The 23436-nt window shown below is 35.9% G+C and overlaps 1 protein-coding gene across 3 annotated transcripts in view; it reads left to right on the top strand.

Annotated features, from left to right (window-relative positions):
• Positions 1–23436, top strand: part of SLIT3 (slit guidance ligand 3) — a 512041-nt gene that overhangs the window by 44552 nt on the left and 444053 nt on the right. For all 3 annotated transcript variants that reach the window (XM_048064726.2, XM_013178499.3, XM_013178496.3), the window contains exon 5: positions 11229–11300. In XM_048064726.2, coding sequence (XP_047920683.2) covers positions 11229–11300 — 72 coding nt within the window. The remainder of the gene's footprint in view (positions 1–11228; positions 11301–23436) is intronic.

Here is a 23436-nt window from a genome sequence, read left to right on the forward strand (position 1 = left end):
GTTAAAAATAGGTAGTTGTTATATTAAAAAAATATATGCAATTATACTCAAAATACCTAGGCAATTATTGTGTTCAATGAGACAATAATAAAGCTGACAGTTTATTTCATAGTTTCTGTGTCAGCTTCAGTTTCTAAGTAGAATGTATTCAGTAATATCCAAAAAAATGGTATTAGTAAAAATAATTCTGCAAGACATTTTGAATGGCAAACAAAGGTGTGTATAAGAACTTTATACTATTAGATCTTCTAGGAGAGGGAAACCATAGCCATGTAAGCTTGGTGATTTCTGCTCATACTTTGAGTATTTGCAGTTTGTGTAAAGCATGTTTTACTGATAATATTCTCAATCTTCACAGAATTTCAGTAGCTTAATGGGAAATAAAATTGCCATGGAAAAATGCACAATCTCCTAAATTTGAGTAACACTTGCCTCTTTAACATCAGGCTTTTATGCAAACAGTATTCTCCATGGGAAGGATGTGAGTGTCTGTTGGGTACTATGGAGAGAGCATGGAGGAAATTTCTCGTGTAGATAGTGGGTGTCCTCTCACTGTATGTTTGCAGAAAAGGCTTTGCTTTTTACTCAGTTCACAGCAGAACAATTTTACTCTGAGCATGAAGCTGAAAGTGCTCCTTCTCAAACTACTGAATACAGTTGTTTGCAGTATGATCTGACTGACACTGCTCAGACTTACATGAAGTGTATGTTTGTACACCTTGTGAGTAAATAAATGAGAGGTCACTATAAAGATAGTGAAAGTAAATATAAAAACCCAGCTTTGTGATGCTGCAGATTTACATAAAGTTTTATCACCTACAGAGAAATAATGGTGCATGAATGTTAAATACATAAAATAATCAAAAGAATTGTCATTGCATTAAACTTGATAGCTGCAGAACACACTCATTAATAAGAGTCCAACTCTCCTCCTCAAAGAAGGATCAACTAGAGCAAGCAGCTCAGGCCTCTGTCCATTTCAAGGATGGAGTTTCCACTCCATCTTGGCAGTGTGTTATTGACAGTACACTAACTTTCTAGTGGTTTGTTCACTGTTTATCAAGAAACTTTTGCTGACTGGCAAAGACCCTTTTAATTTTGAACTTTGCAAATTAATTGTATTTTGTATAAGGAATGCACAGCCCTCTGAGATTTAAAATGTTCTTTTACCCATTTCTGTGACTTCTGAACCTTGAAATTCTTTCTGAACTTTCTGACATCTTTGGTTGTACAGGTTTTGAGAATGAAAGAATATTCAACAAGCAAATGGCAATAAAAAGAATGTTGAAATTGGATTCTTCTTCAGAATTTGTAATAGGGAAGGATGTGGTTTAGATTCTTCTTGAAAAAAAGACTGGAATGGTAGCAAACTGAGCAAGTTAAAAGTTGTAATGCGTGGTGGAAGTGGCAGATTAAAATAGTCATTTTTCCATATTGAAAACTGTTTTCCATGATGGAAAGGTTGCAGACCTAGGTATTCGTTAGCTGTCTTCTTGATCTCTATAGGTGTGTTTCCATATTCAACTTCTTCTCTTCCATTGCCGCTATCATGCCTTTCATATACATTGGATGTAGCTGCTGTTTGCTTTAGTTGTGAAAGGATCTCCATGAGACAGCAGTGCCTGATCTGGAAGTGACCCTTCCGATTTTGTAAGCGTGAGAGATCCAGATAAGTCAGTAGCCCAAAGAAGCCTTCTCCTCCAAGAAAACATGACCTCTAGCTTGAAAACAATTGGAAAATTGTCTTATCAAGATTGAGGTTCTGTATTCATTCAGAATTTATCTAGAAGCTAATATAAGGAATAAAAGAAAAAAAAGATAATATAGGTTAAAAACAACCCATGTAAAGTGTAGGTCTTTTCTTCTATGTTTATTTCATAGAATGGTCCTGATAAACATTTTCTATCTTACCTCAGGGCTGGTAGCGTTCTCTGTTTCCAAGCTCCACTGGCTGTTTCTTTTTTAATAGTCAGGGGAATCTTAATAGTTAAGTTTCTCTCCTATCCCAGCTTCAGACAGAGGAAGAAATATTATTAGCCTGGTTGGAGCCAGGAAGGTAGGAATTTCTCAGTTAATAACTTCTCCTTTGTTTTTTTTGAGGGCCCTTGATACTCTGTGATTGACGTTGACACTACCATTGTTTCCCTCCTTTCCCTTGCCTTCAGGACATGGGAACCCCCAAATGGGCAGTAGGCTGAGGGAGGTAAGGCTAGGGGAGTAACTGGCACTCGTTAAGTATATAACCAAAATATTCTTGAGTGGGGAGAGAATGTTTGCCTGTTGTTGAAACACTGTGTTGCTGGATGTGGGCCCTCCAAAAACAAAACAAATAAACAAACACGCTGAAGGGTAACAGATGTATATGGGTCACTTTTAAAAGTCACAAATTCTGTAAATGTTTACTTTAGTATATCTGAATCATAAAACAGGAACATGCAGCTTGTAACATAAGCAAGCTGTGAAGTATAGACATTTATGTATTTGCATTATTTGAGAACGGAAGTCTGTATCCAATATGTCTAGGAGGAGCAAAAGTGCTTACTTGGAAGCATGTGAGGATGTCCATTGTTTGGACAGAAGAAATTTGGCTGAAGTAAATCAAAATGAAAAGAAAATACTGTTCACAGAAATACATGCATAGATAAATGGGTGTACATACATATGCCTAGGTATGCATGTGAGACATACCTCTCTCTCAATTGCAATTCGAACTATGAATCCTTTACTTGGCTTCTTGCTGTTCAAAAAGTTTTTAGGTTTCATGTTGGAAACATGGTTCAATTTGTGTAGCAGACAAAGTTTGTCTAAAGAGGCAAACTTTGCCTTGCAGAAGTGCTTTGAACGTAGAGATTTAAAACCTACATTTGTAATGCTTAGTATACATTCACAATTTTTTGTGTTGAGTTTTAATTCTTTCCTGATAAACTGAACAGAAAATAGAAAATGTACCAAAAGCCAGAAGATAATGGCCATACCAGCTCAGACCCAATGTGCCAGTAGGGCAGTATCATGTCTCCAGTTGAAACTTTAAGGAAGAACAAATGGAAGGAAAAGCAAACACATAAATGACATTTCTATAGAAAACACTCTAAGCCTCAAGTGGCCTGTGGTATAGAGAATCATCAGTTGGGCTTTGTTATTAATATTATTTATTTTTCTCTTAGTTGTTTATATAGTCATTTTATACTCACTTAACTTACAACTAATGATATAAAATAAATTGTTAGGCAATGTAACTGCTTGTTGAATGGAAAAATTAATTCCATTTGTTTTTTGAAGCTACCATAAACAGTATTGGATACTTCTAAGCATTTTTTTTAATTAAAAAATATGAGGACAACTGTTTATCACCTTCCCTTGATTCATAATTGTACAGATCCTTACCATACCTTACTCAGCTGTTTTCCTTGTGGGAAGTCTGTGGCTTATGAGTCATTTCAATATGAATCTGCTCTGTCACTGATCATTTTTGTTATCTTTCTCCAAACCTTATGGGATCCTTTTTGAAGTGGAAATTCCAAAAGTTTTTGGTCTTCAATATCTGGATACACCATGAATTTATACAAAGAATGAATATGTTATCTAGTAGTCTTCTGAAAATTTGTAATGCTTGCCTTAGGAATTGGGACACAGCAATAAGTTGGTGTTTTCATGGGTCTACTTCCCAAGAAGTGTTTTTTGGGTTGGAGACTGTTTTTGTGTGTGTCAACTTAAAATTCTGCTTCCTTTCATGTTTATTAATTTTCACCTGCAATGAATTACATGTTATTTTGCCATTCAGGCATTAAAAAGTGTTAGTTCTTTCTGGAGTTGGTAATCAGCCTTCACTTTGTGTCATTAATACATTGTCACACACACACAGCCTGCCATTCTCACATTTTTGGGTCACATATGAGTATGCTGAACTGTTTCAGTCCTCACGGAGGTTCTTCTTTGGCTCCAGTGGTGACCTTATTACCCTTACTTTTGCACAGATAAATATTTGGATAAAACAAGGATTATTTCACAGTGGTGTATTGAAATATATTCATTCCGTGGTGCCTCCAAATATTTTAATCTTTTAAATACTTTATTTTTTTCTTTCTGTTATACATTGAGGTCTGTTTATGAAAGTTAAAACAAGAAATCCAATACAGTTGCGTTTCTGTTCTCATAGTCTTGGTTAAAATGTATAATCTGAGAATCAGATCCTTTGCACTTTTTGATAGTTAATTTTTGTGGATTCTTTTATTATGGCTCTGCAAAGCAGTCATTTCTGGTATCTTTATGTTCAGTCTTGGCACCATATCCTGATGAGACAAACATTTTACATCTCAATGGAAGTGGGTTGCAATGCACTAAAGACACTATTTGTTTGTAAATTTATTTGTATGTCGTGCTTACAAGCATGATATAATTTTCTTTTAACTTTAAAGATAAGGCAGGTTTTCTGCCAGGAATAAACTTCAGCCTTGTGATACCTGACTTTAAAGCATGAAAAGTTTTATTTTAAGAACTTGAAAAGCTATCTAAAATTAAGTATGATATTCTGGGAGGAAAGCTGGGGAAAAACCACCATGGTACTGGTTTTTTTTTGTACTTGTTGGTATTGTTTTGCCTTAAGCATCACACCTGTTTTCAATTAACAGGTGATGGCTCAAGCAGTTGGACCTGAGTTCTTCCCAATTATCCTTTTTTGTTTGTTTGTTTTCTGAGACGGATACCTTCTTGGTAGCTATGGTTGAATCAGGATCACCAAACTGCTGCCACTGTCAGACAGAGTTTATGGAGGATAAGCCTATTTTGATACCTGTTTGCCTGACTGTGTTGACAAGGTCTGTGACTGCTTCTGAGGAAAGCCTAACATTTTCAATTTTCATATACCTACACAACTCAGTGTATCACTGTAGCTCTGTTTGTAGCTGATCTCTGTAACACAGTCTTTGACATATCTCATTATTGACTGCGTAACAAGCTCAGATAGCTTCTATCAAGTACAGTTAAGAAGTTAAAAAGCTGAGGAAGGGTTAAAAATGATTGGTAGTTATATGCCTGAGTGCAACTTGGAGCCCAGCACCTGTAAAAAGCTTGAGTGACTTCAGCTGCAGCAAACGGTCCCTGACAATGCAGTGGATGACTGGCTGGCTGTGGGGAAGAATAGACAAGTCTTTCTGAAATTTCTTTATTATTTCATTATGTTTCCGGATTTGTAGGTTGTGCAGCTTTTCTCTCTAAGCATATTGTGTTGTTTGCCTATTATTAAGTAACTTAGTACTCTGTGTAAGAAAAGTAGATTTATTTTCTAGACTGCTAAGAGTAAGTGAGTCTTTCTCAGAGCATAGTTCACCAGTTTCTTCTTTTAAAGGTTTATTTAGTTATGTCCTTGGAGGCACACTATCATTGTCATTGGTTTGTTTCTTGCCTGTCTTATTTTATATCTGCCTTGAAAATAATTTCTTGCAATATCCAGAAAAAGTCAACAAGTAACCTGAGGTATATATGTTAGGAAGTAATAGCAACATGTCTTCCTGGCTGAAGGAAGGAGTTTTTCTTCTTGTATTAAAAATGCATGGGCATATCTAATAAGAGGCTGAAGTTTTATTACATAAAGCTATCATTCAAAACTGTTGTGGTGGACTGAGATATGTATATATCATGTGCTATGAACATTATTATATGTCAATTGTTACGCATTTTATATAAATAGGTGCTCCTGAAATATCCCAGTACTGCATACACTGAAAGCTTAAGTCTGTATTCCTGTGTAAGGTGATTAGAAGAGTTGATGACTTATGTGCCTGGTAGTATGTGAGGGATTTTAAGAGGAAAAAAAAACACATCCAAACATAGTTGAACTTCAGGTAACTTTGTTCCTTGGACCGAGTTTTCCAGTTTAGTAACTAATCCTTTTTTTTTTTTAATTATTTTTTCTCTAATTAAAATTCTATTTTTTTCTAATTAAAAAAATAAAAGTGCTGATGCCTTAGAATCATTTCATAAGAAACAATAGATCACTTCTGTAGCAAACAGCTGCATAAAGAAATATAAGTTTAACCTTTACTATTTACAACTCCCCAAACATATTCCAGCAGAAACATAGGTGAACGTACATTTGAGCCTAGTGAGAGGATGTTGTGCTAATGTGGTGGTCTTAGATGAATGCATTGGAGGTGATGTATGGACTCCTGGAGGACCAGTGATTACATGTTGAGAACTGTTGTGTGAAGTTGGTGATTGGTTGGCTTTTATGGGGACTTGAGGAGCAGAATAACAGAACAATATGTGCAAAGTTCAATTTCCCATGTGCAGTAGTGGTTAAGGTAACTTGGATGATGGAGGGAGTTGCAGTGTACAGAGGTTGCTGACTATACAGTCAGCATGTGTTTAATCAGATTTACGGTTTGACTCAGTGCAGGTATTGCCAGAGCTGGTAAGACTCCTGGAGAGCCTCTCTGCACAGTTCTTCAGCTTCCAGGAGATTTTATTAGTCTGGGCTCCATGCTGTGCACATCCACAAAGTTGTTTCTGGTCCAGCACTGGAGCTAATCTATTCTGTGGCATTAGATGATTATACACCATTCTCCCCAGTGCTCAGGATTCCCGGAATACTTTTCAGGTCTTATTAGCTCTAAGACATCCAGTTCAAAATACTTCAGAGACTGAGCAGTTGCATTCTCATACAGCAGTATTAGGTGAAATAAATCGGACCAGATCTTGTCAGGCTTGGCACCCCTGATTACTTCCTCCCTCTGGATGTGGTGACAGTTGGTGGCACGTATGTGCCCATGTGCTGGTTGTGTGGCGGCTGTGTTTCTAACATGAGACAAGAGGACAGATCCAAGATTTTATTTGTAGTGTGCTATGTGTTGCCCTTACTTGGAACAATGCAAAGGTGTTGGTGTGACAGTCAGAATTTGATTAATTTTGCTCAGAAAATGTTAATAATTTTTTTGTTAATTCAGGTCTACTGTTCAGACTGACAAAGCTGACATGTCATTACCTCATGATGTAGATAGTAAAGCGCAGCTGCAAAAATGGCTTGGCTTTAAAATCCAAATTCCAGATATCATATCTTCACATCATTTCTATTTTAAATGAACAGCAGATTAAAAAACAGAATTACCTACATTTGTTAATAGTGCAGTCCCAAGAACAGTGCCCACAAAATCTTTTAAAAAGAATTTAGCACATTTTCTTTATAATCTTTTTTTTGCTATCCATTTTTATTTTGCCATAATAATAAATGGCTTCATGTTTTCCAGCGTATTTGTTACAAAATTAGAAATGCTGTTATAATTAGAATTAACCATCTGACAGGACTGAGATTTACAGTGACATGGTGATGACAGACTGTTCTAGGTAAAAGGCCCAGGTGAACATCGGGAATTTCTGTACTGCTCTTTTGTTTTCTTTTTTTGTGAAGGTGCTGCTGCCCAACTGGTTCCTTAAAGTGTGCTCAGCCGTGCTTTGAAGGTCCGCTTAGGAACAGCTACGTTAGAGCTTGCCCTGCCCTGTGCTGGCATTCCTAATGTTTGGTTCACCCTGCGCTTGAAGTTGCTTTCATTGTCATACGGCTTGCTGATAGATGAGGATAAAGTCAAGCTCGCACACAATGGTGTGTTAGGAACTATTCCATTACATTTCATTCATGTTTGGCACTTCTCTTTCAAACCGGAGGAAACAACTCTTATTAATGACCATGCAAAGCGTTTGCTATTTTCATCAAATAGTTTTCAAGCACTTCTGTTTTTCTTTTATAGGATTTAGAAACATCCTGTTTTGCAGTTTGATACTTCTCTATTAAGAATGATCTCTCAAGCTCTCTCTCAGTCTTATACTGAGATGACTATTGCACTAAGAGCTATTTACATACAGGAGGTGGTGTTCAAGAGAAACAATACCCTGGTAATTCCCTGAGTTCCCCTGAGAATCGAACTATGAATAAAATGACTTTGGGTGGAAATTGCAACTTGAAGTGATGGAAGTGTTTGGAGAGTCCCATAGCTTGAACCAAGTCATCTGTAGCCATGGACTTTGAAAATGTTTGTTGTTACCTCAGGTTCTCTTCATAATCAGTTACTTGTGTCGCGTTGTCTTACTAACTGCAAGCCCTGTTTGACAGAAATGCTGTACTCTTGCAGTGTGTTGAGGACAGTATCATATGCCATACAGTGCAGAAGCATTAACACGTACTGATGGGTTATTTTAAAAATTAAGCTTATGCATGAGCTGAGGCAAAAGGACAATGGCGTTGTAGTATTGGTCTTGACAGGAGGATTCAGCTAGCTTGCTACTGCTGTATAAAAAGACCAACACTTAATTTATAACAATACCATGGTAAAATTTTATGATAAATTTAGACCAATATGCTATGTTTACTGCCAGTGAGCTGTGGATCATAATGTGAGCTTTTAGATTATTAATTAATTATTTTGTGGACCTCACTTAATATGATTTTTCTTTTTAAGTAAAATCAATACTAAGACTATCAGGCTGTAATCTTAAAAAGATTAGGAAGAGGACAACATGCAAAAGCAGCTTAGAACTTAGTGGTTTTGGAAAAACAAGTGGAGAAAAATATTTTTAAATTTTCTAAGGAATTTTTCGTTTAGATATTTTTTTCCCTTGTTCAAAAAACCATTATCTGTTCTTCTTTTAACCTTCAATACCATCAATTTTGCTTTTGAATAAATAAATTTCCATGGCTTTCATAAAATCCTGCAGTTCTGGGAGAATACCAGAAGAGCATTCTGGGAGAAAATCAGAACACACGGTAACCTTAACTTTGCATAGGTGTGACAGAAGATGATTTAGGCATATGTGAGAAGTGCAAGTATACAAATGAGCATCTTTAAAAACTGTTTAGTGCTGCAACCATTTCCCAAGTGAATGTGACAGTTTACCAATGCATGCCCTATCTGTTCTGTATCCTCTTTCAATTCCCCTTCATTGTCTGTTTTTGCTCCTTCAGCCATTGCAGATTAGGGCAGTGTTGGCTTATACAGACCTATCGTTTAACATACTTGATTGTCCAGATTTTATTGATAAGGGAAAAAAAAAATCACATTTGACTTCACAGGTTGCAAACTTTTGAAAATATGATTTTTGTTACTATATAGATATTCTTGTGTTTGCTGGTGTAGCACATCCTATTCTAGAAATTTAATCTCACTTTGCTTAGTTTCTGTTGCTGAAAACTGCAAGCACAAGTTGAAATCCTTGCAAGTAGAGTTAAGAATATTCAAAAAATATATTCCTTGGACGTGGCTTTGAGAAGTCAGATGACTTGGGATTAACAGAGGATAATTGTATACGTGATGAGAGCTGAAATTACTATTAGAGTAATAACCATTAGAAATGCATCTGTGTACTTCTCTGGCAGTCTTTTTCATTGTGATAGATTAAATAATTTCAACACAATTAGTATTAGTCAAGAGCTAGCAATAGTGTTGAGCGAGAGTTAAACCGAGAAATGTAATGAAAATTGTCAGTATTTTTGGGAAGCTTACATTCTAGATTCATCACACTTTTTTCATTGTATTTCATCCTGTTAAGATTTTTTTCTAAAATATATTCATGCTTAACTGAAAATATGAAATTAATGAGGATTAATTAAGTTGCACACTATCAACCTTAAAAAAAACAATAGTAAAGCTAGCTTAATTCAATATAAAAGTGTGAGATTTCACATGGGGAAAAAGAATCCAGTTTAAAAGCTCCTATATACTTTCCTAAATGCAAACTAGTGCTTAGTATTTCCCATGTTCTTTCTGAGTGTTTCATTTTCTGGTTTATTCATTAATTTCAGAAATGGAATAGAGTAGTTGGTAAAAGTACTGTGAAATAACCAATTTTAATATCTGCTTCAGCTAGCAAGTAGCATGCCTAATGTGTAATATTTAGGCTCTGTAAGCAAGGTTGGAAATCCAGCCTTTGATCTATTACAGGTGTCGGAAAGAGAAGCAAATATTTCCTTCCCCCCCCCCCCCTTTTTTTTTCCCGCAAGACATGTTCATATGGTAGCCATGTGAAAACTCTGCATTTCTCACTCCACAGTCTAAGTGTGATCTTTGAAAAGGCTTTTCGATTCAAAAAGAATTTTGAATTCTGGTAGTGAAATAACTCAGTGTGTAAGGAAACTGGAAAACAGATATTGAGTGCTAAACATCAGTAGGTTTCTACAAACTTCTAGTGTCTTTGATTGAGACTCTAGGAAATATGCATCCGTTATCAAAGTGAAATTTAAGGTAGACTAGAAGAAGGGAGGCAAAAATACAGTCATATATAAGCATACGTAAGAAGTATCTTCCTATTTAGAGCAGGGTAGCTGTATAGAATTAGTTTAGGTCAACTTCAATACGTAAGTTACATCAATTAGGACTCTGAAAGCTAGTGACTTTTTATTGTCAGTGAAAAAGACTTAGAGGGAAAAGAAGTTTCTTATCAATAGATCTGTTTTTCAATATTGCAGGGCTGTTTTATGCATTTTACCAAGGAGAGAGGGGTTGTAGTGTTTTTTTTGTTTTTGTTTTTTTAGCCACTAGGCTGGAGTAACTTGTAGCACAATAGATTTTTTTAATTGATAACTTGTGGTCATCAGTATAATTTTTTTTAAGGTAAGTAAAATGGACTAACATAAAAACATGAAGATTCTTGCAGACAGTTTATAGAACATTTTAAAGATAGTATTTCAAAGCACCATAGATTTGATTATCTGTATTTTCATATGTTCTACAACACTGCGCATATTTTCAAAGCAGAAATTAAAGAAAATTCTTGATATATATAAATATATATAGTGTGTGTGTACTGTAGAAATAATAGCTAATCTGGAAATAATCTCAGTTGGTCAGGTTATTTAATTTTCTGTGCCTAGATGTTTAGAAAGTGAAAGAGAAAATCCAGATACATCCTGGTAACTGTTTCTCAGAGCAGTGAAAGCTGAATATGGGGGCCATATGATTCACTGTTAGTAGGCATCTAGAGCAAAATTCAAGATAAATAAATGTGTACTCATCCATATTAAAACATTCAAACTTTCTGGTGACTGTCACTTGACTCCCCTACCTCAAGAATGTGGGCAGGTGGTCTACAGATGGCATGGTCTGTTTGGCTTGTCTGTGAGTAACGTACACAATGCAGTCTATGCTGAGTTCATAGGAAGAGGAGCTTCATGTGTTGATGAATAATATAATAAGCTTTTTACATTGGAAGACAATGTAATTTTTGTTTTTTATTTAACTGTTTAGGCGTCTGAACAAGAATAAATTGCAAGTTCTTCCAGAGCTGCTTTTTCAGAACACCCAGAAGTTAACCAGATTGTAAGTACAATCTGATTTATGTTTCTATTGTAAGTTCCTTATTGTTATATGGATTTGCATGTGTGTGTTTTGACTGAGGTGAGAGCTTTAATTTTTATGATATTAGAACTTCTAGATAATAAGGGTTTTTAAGGTGATGTGTTGTCTTTGTGTGTACTGGTAATGCCATAGAGCATAAATAGGAAAGAGAAGAGAAACTGCGAAATGCTCCTGTTGTTCTTATCTTCGCCATGATGACTTCAAGGTGAATTATTCTCAGCTCTCTAAGTAGAGATATAGAAATCACTAAAAATGGCAACATCTCATCCCTTATAGTCTAGATGTCCTTAAAGAGATTGCATACTCTCAGTATTGAAAAATTACCATATTGACATAACACAGTTTTTAAATTTATTTTTTATTTATTTATTTTAAACTAAGCCAAATCATTGCCAGGCAAACCAGTGTGGTTAGGGCTGTTGCCTCTTCAGTCAAGAAGATGAAAAATTCTTTTTCTTCCCTTATTTCCTCATTGTATTGAAATAGAAAACGAAAAAAAAACAAACAAAAAGTTAGATGTTTAGAAGGCATCCTAACCAGCATGAACACCCAGCTAACATGAGCTTCAAATCATGTTTTTCTTTGGGGGGGGGGGAGCTATGAAAAAGCTGAACTCATCAAAAACAAGTCCTGCCAAAGTTTAACTCATGATCCAGTCTGTATTTTTGAAGGATATACCGTATGGTTGAACTTTTTTTTTTTTTTAAGCTTGACTTCATTTGTAGAAGATTTCTTATAAGATTTATGATTTGGTTAGAGATATTGAAAAGTTACTGTAGGATGGCTGAGAAGTTGCTTCAATCCATGTGGAAGTTTTATAATTGTTTTAATACCTCTGTATGTAACCAAACAAAGCAGTGAGGCAGTACAGTAAATTTTACTTCCTGTGGAAATGCAAAACACATGGTGATGATGAAGATTAATTTTGGAATCGGTTGAATATTTAAAAAAAAAAGTCTCTGTTGAAGTTGGTGTCAGAACTTGCCCGTGAAAAACGTACTGTGCAAGTAAAGGAACCACATTGTTGTGGAGATAATAAATAAACAAAAAATGATGAACCATAGCTGTTCTTCGGTCTCAAAATGCACTTGAAACATCTTAGGACTTGTTTTTGACTAATTCAGCTTTTTCATAGCTTTTAAGTGCACTGGAAAATATTTGCTTAATGGGTTTGTTAGGGCTTAGTGATTTGTTTGTGTTTCCTAACGTTGTTTGCTTATTTCTGAAATTCTGTATCTTGAAACTTCTCTTGAGTATAAAGCTTGAGCAGGTACTTGTGGATACCATTATCTGCTCTACAGAAGATGCTAGTTGTATTTATTTCATAGAAGACTTGCTTCATGGAGATTTCCTAAAGTGATGGTGATGCCTTTACGATTAAAAATAAATAAAGAAGAATTATAGAGTTTACATCAATTCCTATTGAGCATGCTGTAGCTTCCTCTGTGCGTGGTAGCACTGTACATGTAGTGTTACAGGTTTGAAATAAGCTTTCTGGTCACTTGTGATTTCAAAGGAAGGTTGGTTGTTGATCACCTGTATGTGTTTATCTTAAGGAACCTTGCACAAAGAAGCTTTATGAAAGTAATTGAGATTTTTCAATACCAGAGTGGTGTTTTTTTTTTTTTTAGTAGATCATATAATCATGATGCATTATAGTCCTTAACAGCAAGGGTAATAATTTTGCTTTTAGAATATAAAGATTGTAACAAAATTACATTAAATACACTGATTAATATGAGTGCTGTATTCTCTAATACCTCCCAATGGATGCTGTCAAAACATTTGTCTTTATTCACTGACATTCATTCAAAGTCTCATTACCGTTTAATAGTGATTTAGATGGATCACTGTAGCACTGTTTGTCAGTAAAAATGTGCTTTTTCTTTTGAGGATACAAGTATTATACATACTGTATATTTTAAGTAAAATAAATCTTAGCGAAGTGAGCAGTTATGGTTCCAAATGCAGTTGGCTTTTATGTTTTTCAATGATGGGGTAAGAATGATAACTTTGTTACCTATTGGGATATATGTACATATCTGTATATAAATTTTGAAGAAAAGTAGAAGTATACATCAAAGATAATTACTTTGTGGTTTGTATTACTCTTTTGTTCCTACTGCTGGTAGATTTCAGAGTTGTTCTTTCTCACTTCTCTTAAAACTACTCTTAAATATAACAGTGCCAGTCTACTTATTTCACAACTGGCTTTCTGGGTAAATCACATCAATGAAGAAGCATGATGCGTGCATTCCTCTCCTGCAGCTGCTCTGACCTAGCCTTTCAAGAAGAAAGCATAGCTGAGAAGGTGATGAAAGGGAGTAAAAAGCGAAGCAAAAATGTGTGAGTGAATGATACATGGGTGATGCAGATCCTGTGGAATTTATGATAAGATAATTAAAATGGAGATAAAAAGGTGTAGCTAATATTTTATTTTTCCATAATAGTGGTATATTGCTTTTACAGACATACTTTCAAACTACGTTAACTCTGGACTAGTAAATTATGTACCAGTTAGTTTATTCTTTTTAAATGGTTATGCTTCTGATAAGCTTGCAAGTGCAAAATGGAGTTTTTAATAGTTGAGCTCAATACAGCTCAAATGGTGCCAAGTGTGGAGAAGTAATTATTGCCATGCATTATGCCCAGCATGGAAAAACTTGATCATATTGGGTGGAAATGAGGAGCTTGTAGTGATGGCCACATAGCAAATGCATATGAAATCAGCAGTGATTCTTACAGCTGTTCTCTTTAGCAGGCATACAGGGAACCATAACAGACTACAACTGTGTTAATAAAAGTCCAGACTCGATTTTTAAAAATATAAAAACAAAAACAAAGATAACATTTTAAGTTTGATAACTTGATAGTAGCATGAAAAATAAGCATATTTATTAGCATTAGTAGATTTTTGTGTAGATGGGGTGAGAGACCTGCTTTAATATGCAGAAATTCTGCCTGCCGGAGGGTTTCAGGAAGACCTGTTAATGCTTCAGGAATAGTTAAAAGTTTTAAAACAAATACCAAGATTTCTCTCACTCTTTTGTCAGCTGGACTGAAATGTGCTTGTGAGTTTACTAAAGGAGTAGCCTTGATGTAGTTCCATATCAGCAGTGTATGTTATGTCTCGCTGCTGGAAATGGAGGTACAGATCACTATGTTTCTCTGTCAGTGATGTGCTTGAAAATCTAGAGAAGAAACCTGTTTGGTGACATGTTCTTCTCTTGTTCTGCATACGCACAGTCTGTGTAGTTTGAGACAGCTGTCCAGTTGTCCCAGGTGCTTTCGTTTGTCTCCGTAGCGTACTTGCGTCAGGGCACTGTGTGCTTTCACTAAAATTTCATTTTTAAGGTAATTAACGAATTTGAGTGAGGAAATAGATACTATCTGAGAAGCCTTCTAAATGAACCACTTAACTCCAGGTACCTTTGTTTTTTTGTCCATCTTTCTCCCGGAGTGCTGAGCTACAGGATATCCTGCATCTTTTACAGCGTTGCTTAGGCTTCGTTGTCACATCTGGTGAATATTAGAAGCAGGAAAAAAATATCTATAGGGGGAATAAACGTTAGGTGGAATGTGAAACATCCCACCAAATTAGTTTCTCATAAGGTTTTGAGCCTTTTCTTCTAGAAAGAACAGTTTTGAAACTTGTGGATTTTGTTTGCTTTAGTTTAAATGAGACTTTTAGGTTAGTTAGCTGGTGAATGAGCCCTTCAGATTGGATTCTCTAGTGGAAATGTTTGCCATTGCTCTGATACCTTGACTTCCTAGGCTTTCAGCTTCTTGAATGTTTTATCTAGGATAAATAATTGAGTATCTAATAATTCAAACTGCAGGCACTTTTAATGAGAAAACTGAATCATAAAGAAGACATTTTTAATATTTCCAGAAATGGAAACAAGAAAAAAATGTTGTGTAGTTACAGATATTTATTAATATTGAGCCATTGAGGGAAAAAAATAAGTAACATAATACACATGGTAAAAGTGCAAAAGAATTATAGTCAATGAAAACATGCAATATAGAAGTTATAAAAACAGGCTTTGATTCCGAGGTTAGTATTTTTTAATATTTAAAATAAATTGTGAAATTTACTTATGAAGTTTATAAACATAGCTTTGTGTGTACTGAAATCATGAGTTTCTTTCGTATGCACAGCTGTATCATACTGTATCTGTTTTTTCACTGAAGGCCAGGTGTGCTAATGGTCCATGATGAGATATTTAAATATTTAAAAACAAACAAAAAAACTCAAGCCAGCTCCTGAATTGCCAAAGGAAAGCAACGTTCCTTAGTTCAGATGAAAATAACTCCTAAGTGCTCTGAGTCTTGCTGTGGATCAGCTGCTCTTAGAAGAACGAAAGAGGATGTGTGGAACTTCATTAACCTGTAGTCATCCCCTGTCACTTGTAATGAAACTTAAGGTGTTTTATCTAATTGCTTCTGCGTGCCATTTACTTTCAAAATGTTTTCTTCCTGAAATAAGAGAAATGTGTAATGATCGTTCTGTTTACAATTAATTTGAAACAACAATATGAACCTGATGTGTTACTTACAACCATGATTTTGACAAGTCTAGTGTGAATTCGATTTTACCAATTCCAGCTTTCCTTTGAGGGCTTTTATGGCTAAGATGTTTAATGTAGCTTGGAAATGCATATGTTTGCTTCACCAAAAATTTGTTCGTGATTTTCTAGAGCTGTCATTTGTAAACCCTCCTTTCCAGCCTGATCCTTAGCAAGCTGTAAGCATGAAATCATGCCTTCTGATCAAATTCAGAAGCTTTTATCTAACAAATGTCATCAGAGGGCCTGTTTGGAAAAGGGACAGTTCATAATTTTTCTTAGTGTCCCCTTTATTTTTCTTTTTGTTCTCTTCCTAGAAAGAGAGATCTTGCAGATCTGGCTTACAGCTGCATTATCATTTCATATTAAAGCAGGATCCTGACAATTTAGATATTACATGAGTTTGAGTTATGGTGTTGCCATGACAAAATAGCAAGGGCTGTAACAGAATGGTTTTGTGGTTTTTCCACATCCAATAACTGTAGTTTTACTGTGCATAGATCGCAGCAGGTCTTTTTAGAAGACAGTAAATAATTATAGTAAGTGTTTGCTGGTCTCCAGGGTGCACTTCTGCTTGAGAAAGATGTGCATTAGGTCAGAGGTTTGTGCTGCAGATAGCTGGATGACATTTACACCATTTATCAAGCTGAAGTCATTTTATATCTTCTTTTTGGCTCTGGTTGCAAATAATATATTTAGCAATTTTTATATAAATACACCAGTTTTATATGGGAAGTCTAAGGATTCTTTTTCCTGTTAAAATTAGTGCAGAAGATAACTTGAATTTTCAAGAATATGATTTGTTTTTTAAAAAGAAAATTAAAAGTATAAAATAAGTGAGGACATTTCAAAAGACTTTGGCTTCAGTGTTGCTTTTTCCCTTCTGTGAAACTGGTTATTCAAAACGATACTGAGCAAAAGTCTTGTTTTCCTTCCTAGGGCAAATAGACATGACTGGAGTAGAAAGGGTGCTCTTGGTGGAATTTACTTATGGGTTTTAGTGGCATCTTTTTGCTAAGAAGACACCTATTGCCAACTTCCGTGATTGGTTATTCTCTTACATAGCTATTTAAGGTAGTTTGTGGCAAAGGTTTATACATTTCCAGAATAAATATCACACATGCTGATTAAGTGCAAGTCTGCATTGGAAATAAGCTGTGTTACTCTGTTAGCTGAGTAACTGAATTATTACCTTTCATTTTCAGTATTTACTAGAAATAATATATTTTCCTATGCTTTTAAAAATGAGACATACTATTTTGGTTGGTGTTCAGTCAAAGAATTCAGGAGGCTCACAATTTGTAAGATAAATTTGACACTAACTTATTTGGTAGTTTTAAACATGTTGCTGGGTGTCTGTTTTCCTAAATGTATATTTTTTTAAAAGCACTCTTACCAGTGTGTTCTAGTTGCATATTATGTAGACATATGATAACATTAAGTAAGAGAAATAACATTCAATAGAATTATACAGTTATTGCCCACTTAAGCATTTTACAGTTCAGGATTGTGTTAGTTTATTTTACTAACACCCAAAGTAGCCTTGTAAACTTCCTAAGTCCAGCCCAGAAACTTTATGCTAACAGGGCTATTGTAAATAGTTTCTGATGCATTCTAAAATTCCTTCTTATTCTTAATATCAAGAAGAAGAAATATCAATAAAATATAGTATTTAGTCACTTTATCCAATTAGACATTAATTCCCATCAGAATTATTTCTTATCTCCAGAATATTTAATATCCTATGTTGCTCAGCCAAACATATCTTTTCTGAACTTCTGCAGGCTATCGATATTTGTTTTCCTTGCTTTGGAGGTCCTTTTTTTTTTTTTTTTTTTAACAATTGCAAACCCATTGTCTTTCGAAGTTCAGGAATCTGATAGATGACTTTTGCTTCTCGAGAGAATGGGACTTTTGTGTTAGCGTGGAAATCGTGATGTCAACAACTTCTGGCAGTGAGTAACTGCTGATTCAGTTCTGGAACTGTGTGTGAAGGTGGGATTGAATGTCTCAAGAAGGCAGATTGTAGCACAGGGTGTAAGGAAGAGTGTCTTCCTGACAGGGTGGAGAGGAGCAAGCATTAAGTCTTTATGAAATCTAATGTGAAAATATCCACTGGCTTTATAGATATGCAGTTGCATGGAATATCATAGAAGTGATTAGTGCCAAAATATGTATATTGGATATATGTTTTTTTAAGCAGATGAAGAGGGTGCTTGTGTTCACATTTTAATGTGAAATGATCAAACTTTGTGGATAACTAGATTTTGTTTTTAGAGAGATCCCTAAGTTTCAATTTCTGTGTCATGAGTGAAATGAATCCTGCAACCATGGAAATAGACTTGTTAGAGGAGTTTCTGAGAAAAATTGCAAAATCAGTCTGTTAATTCAGCTATTTCTTCTTCTTCTTCTTCTCCCCCCCCCCCCCCCCCCCCCCCCCCCGCTTTTCATCCAGTGTATTATTCCACTTTCTTACTCAGTGCATCTCTCGGAGTATGGCTTCTTTTTCAAGTGGTAGAGACCAAAATGTGATCAGTGCAGAAAGCAAGTTCCATCACTTTTAAGGCTTTGTAGATGCACCGACTGCATTGAGTTGATCTGGGTGAATATCCTGCATGATTTGTAAAATGGGGAAATTTACGATTTCTGTATCCTGCTCAGCTAACCAGTATTACAAGGCCCTTTTATAAGCGGTGTCAAAGGTGTTGTCTTGCAGTAATTTCACGCGAAAATGATAGATGGGAATTCATATTGATAAACTCTTTTTAAGAGCTGTTGGTGAAACAGACTGTTTTGCTGCTTTTATGTGAGTTGCTACAAAGACAGCTCAATCAGAACTCCTTGGTTACACATCACCTGGGTACATGGAGACATGGTTTGTGAAGGTGGTCGTGTATGCTCTGCCAATTTTGAAATGCGTTCTTTTTAACAGGCTTCAGCTTCTGGTTTTGGAGTGACAAGTTAGAACTGGGGGGAAAGCACAGTGACTCAGCTTCTTGTTGTGATGGTTTCACATGACTAACTGCTATTGCAGAGTTCTTGACATACAGTAGTTGTGTGTGGGCATATTGGCTTACCATTTTCTTACATTAGTGTTTGGAACTTCAGTCTTATGCTCTTGTTAACACCAGTTCAAGTGTAGCTTGCTTTGAAGTAGGGGTAAGCTTGGGGAGGCAGTTGTCAGAGTGGGTGCCTCTGTTGAAGTCATAGGTGGCTTTGCTCAATTCAAGGGGATTGAATAGCTGTGGAGGTTGCTGGGTGGTCAGAGAACAGTTAGGTCCTATCTGCAAGTATATTATTTCTGTAGGTATTCTGACGTGATGGTTTGTAGGCCACTTCTTTTCCAGAAGTTGACTAACCATGTTGGTCTGACTGCATGCTGGAGGAAGTTGCAGTCAGATTTACTGCATTTGCTTTGTTAACTTGTTGTTTTCGTCCCTTTACTAGAGTTAGTCTGCAAATGTCAGCCCATTGTGGTGTCCTTGCCTGTAATTAACTGCTATAGGGACATTGCTTCTCTTGTTTAAAAATTTCCTTTTAGTTAATTCATGTATGAATATCTTTAGTGCTTTCCCTATTGATTTTACATCGAAAGCAGCTGAAAAGCATTTTGCTGAATGCTCTGCTAGTGGTTCCTGCCCATAGTTTAAATGAGCAGTTGCAAATTTCCTTTTTCATGATTGCAACTAGGAGAAAGTGCAGAATAGTTACAGCTTTGTTGGTTAACAGGAGATTAGAATAGGAGTACTTAACATTATTTTTGTATTTGAGGCTATTTCCGTAAGTGAGGTGAATGTAGGAACAGATTGAATGGGTGACTTTAAGCACAGACATCTCATCTGCTTAACAGGGAAAATATAATAGTGATAATGTAAATATTTCCATTTCTTGCCATAATAGGTTGTCATCCTGAGGTTCAAGATGAATTTATATCCAGTGTCTTGTAAAGTCCTTTGAAATGCTCTGGAAATACTTTGCAAATAATGAGAGTTAGTTTTAGTGTGCATAGGGATAGTAGAAGCAGGTGATGCAGTCATTCTTGAGGTGGCAAAGAGAGGGTTCTATTCTTCTTGCACAGCAAGTCTGGATTTTAATCAGTGACTTCAAAAATGAAAGGCCATTTTCCATCACTGGCTTTCTGGCACGCACCTCTACTGTTTGTTGTTTTGCAGCAGCAGAATGCAGCTTTGTCTGCAGAGATTCATTGTGTATTCAGAGTGCCCTGAGTGTAAAGGTTATTGTGGGTAAAATGATGCAAGACGAAACGCTTCGTTGTTTTAATTCTCATTTGATTTCATTCTAGAAAGCTGTAATGTGTACAATAGGAAGCTTAAGTCAGGCTTTCTGGAACTTTTCAATATGTTTCAATATGGGAGCAATAGGCCATGCCTATTTAAAGTATTTCAGACACTTAGAGGTCATCAAAATGAATACTGCTATACCTTGTAAATGCACCATGGTTGCATTTGAAATAAAATCATAAATGTTCCAGGATATCATTGTAATTCAAATCTCTGTCAGCTGAGAGAAACGATGGGATTGGAGCCTGAGGCGTGTGTCTGCGTGATGCTGCCCTTCACAAGGGTCAGTGTGGAGCTGTGCTGGGAGGGATGGGATCAGGACTGAGGTGGTTTCATGTCCCAAGTGTAGTCTGCATTGTAAAACTTGTAAGAGTAGCAACTATTTATGAAAAAAAATTTAAATAACCTGTGCAAGTCATGCAATGTTATATTACTACAGAAATAGATCAGCAAGGGAGGTTTATTAACTTTTCAGTCTTATGACTAAGAGGAGGATGTGATACAAGGTGTGCCTTAGAGCTGCTCTTATTTCTTAGCTCCCTGTAACATACTGAAAGCCAAGGCTTATGACACCTTGTGTAAAAAGATTCTAAGAGCTGTTTTTTAGCGTGTTTCTTCTTATATAATGCTTTGGAAAGTAGATAATTCAAAGATACAGTAATTCCACTGTTGAAGTTTGAGATTTTTACAATAAAAATGCAAATACTATTCAGAAACGTCATTAAGCATTTTTGGAATTAAATACACATCTTTTCATTTGCTTTTTTTAAACTTGCTGATGGGCTGTTAATAGGGACAGACACATCCATGAGAAGTTGTGGGTTTTTTTTAGGAAACAGCTGATAAGGATTTACTTAATTGCTATTGTTATATGGAGGGATGTTAAGTTATATTTTGGAGTGGCTTACATGAAAAATGCAATGACAGTTCTTACTGAACTGTGTATGGAGAAAATGTTGAAAAATAAGGTAGCCAATATCACAGCATCCAAATTTTATGTTTCTATACTTAGTGTCTTGTGTGGAGTGTATAATCTTGTGCCCTATCATACAGTCATATGAAGAGAACTCATTATTTTGTCAGTTCTGATAATATCACTGTGCCAGTCCTGCTTGCAACATGGTTCCTGTGCCACTGCAAGTGCAGAAGGTCGCTGAGTGGACTAGAGCATTATCAGTCTCCAAGAGCTAGGCAGTTTTTTCTATGACTGATGTGCATGCACACAGTAACCATATCTTTGAAAGTACTATGAATAGAATATTTGCTTTTTTCCTTGACTCACTTGTATTCACACTTTTCTGTTCCACTCTTTCTCAAAAATTGCTTGATTAATCCCATACTTGACATTCCCTTCCTGGGAGCAGAGTTGACTTAACCTTGTGCTTAGTTTCTGTTAGCACCTGAGCTTTTTCTGCAGAACTAGCAGCTGTTCTATGTCTGACCTTAGTGTATTTTGGGCTTAGTCTATTTGGGTACTTGTTGGTCAGTAGGAGGTACTTCACTTAACTTGCCTTCCTTTACTCTAGAGGCCTGATATTTCTTCTGCTATATGAAGTATTTCTATTGCTGCAAAAGACTACACTTGAAATACCAGTCCCAGGATTTTGCAATGTGATAAGATTAGCTGCCATAAAACATGTCTGCCTGTCATTTTAATACACAGAAGATGTGGTGGCACATCCTCATCTGAGCAAGGGTATTGCTCCAGAAGGCAGTGACTCACCTAATGGAGTTATCTACTGAAGCTCCACGCATTTTGTTGTGTTTTCTTCTATTAGCTATGGTAGTGGGAAGTGCTTGGTACAGTGTTGCTATTTCTATCAGTCCTTCATGTAATGAGGACAGAATTAGACTACCATTGCTCAGTTAGTCTGCTTAGTTTTCACTTTTAAGGCAACATTTGTCAAGTATTTTGATAAAGTGTACTTCATATGCATCAATAGGGACCACATGCTCCAGAGGGACCACAGCAATAGTGGCATTGTTCCTGACGTGAGAGCAAGCAAATTTCCCATAAGCCTGGGGAATGCAGCATGCCACTTAAGCCAGTTGGTGGTGAACTTCAAAAGAAAACAATTTATGTTGCTTTTTTATTGGCCTTGGGGTTTTCACTGCTTTATCTTCAAAACTGGTATTTCAGTTGTTTGAAAGGAATTATTTTCCTTCACTGCTTATTAGTTTTTTTTCCCAAATGGCATTACTACTTTTTAGAAATGAGGACTACCTCACTCTCTTGCAGCTGCAACTTATTGTGGCTCCTATTTAATTAGATGATCCAATTTCATTGTGTTTAAATAAGTACGTGTACAGAGAACCCATCATGAAATTGGTCTGTGGATAGTAGTGGCTTACAAAAGACATTGGATCTGATGTCAAACTTTGCAAAATAATAATAATATTTTAAAAAGGAAATTGAAAAAAAATCATGAGCTAGATTTTTTTTTCAACTTCAGAGTTGAAGTTTCAGATATTCAAACTGAAACAAGCTCCTTCAGTTACCAGTGGATATTAAATGCTAGATATATGCTACAGATGCTGGAGGTATTGATGTCTACACTGAACGTCCGTGGAGTTGGATACCCAGTGACACTTTTTCTGTGTAACTTTAAACTGCACTTTTTGAATTATGCAACAGTTAGATACTTGAGAAACTAAAGTTGAGTAAATAACTTAGAAACTAAAGTTAGAGTAACTTTCCATCATTTCACCTGTTTCAACTGGTTTCCTCTGTACAGGTTATGTGGGGATTTTTTTCATTTTTTTCCCCAACTAATGTGTCTCACTTTTGGGGTATCATATTTAGTATCATGTTGTCAAGGTCATTTGTCCTTTTCTACAGAAGAAAGAGACTCTTCGGGTTTTCTTCTTGTCACTTAGGGAAGAATGGAGCATCGTAACCTCATCTGACTGAGGCTGGCCATGCTTTGAGTGGGAATTTGAACCAGATGGCCTCCACAGGACCCCTACAACCTGAGCTGTTATGTGGTTAAATATATTACTTGCAGTAGTTAATGCGACAGTTTGGAAGCTTTTAGCTGGTTTAAGTTTTGGCACTTCTTGTGGATCGGATACTAGATTGTGCATTTTTTCCTTTTTCTGTTTTTTTAGGATTCCATATAAAAGATTAGATGTAGTAGACAGGATTTTTGTGGGTGCTGGAAGATGCTGTGCCTAAGAGGTGCAAGATTGTGCTTATCACCAGTATCTTGCTTGAGTGTGAGATGAAGG

This window comes from Anser cygnoides, chromosome 14, assembly GCF_040182565.1.
Source record: "Anser cygnoides isolate HZ-2024a breed goose chromosome 14, Taihu_goose_T2T_genome, whole genome shotgun sequence".
NCBI classification, from domain to species: Eukaryota; Metazoa; Chordata; class Aves; order Anseriformes; family Anatidae; genus Anser; species Anser cygnoides.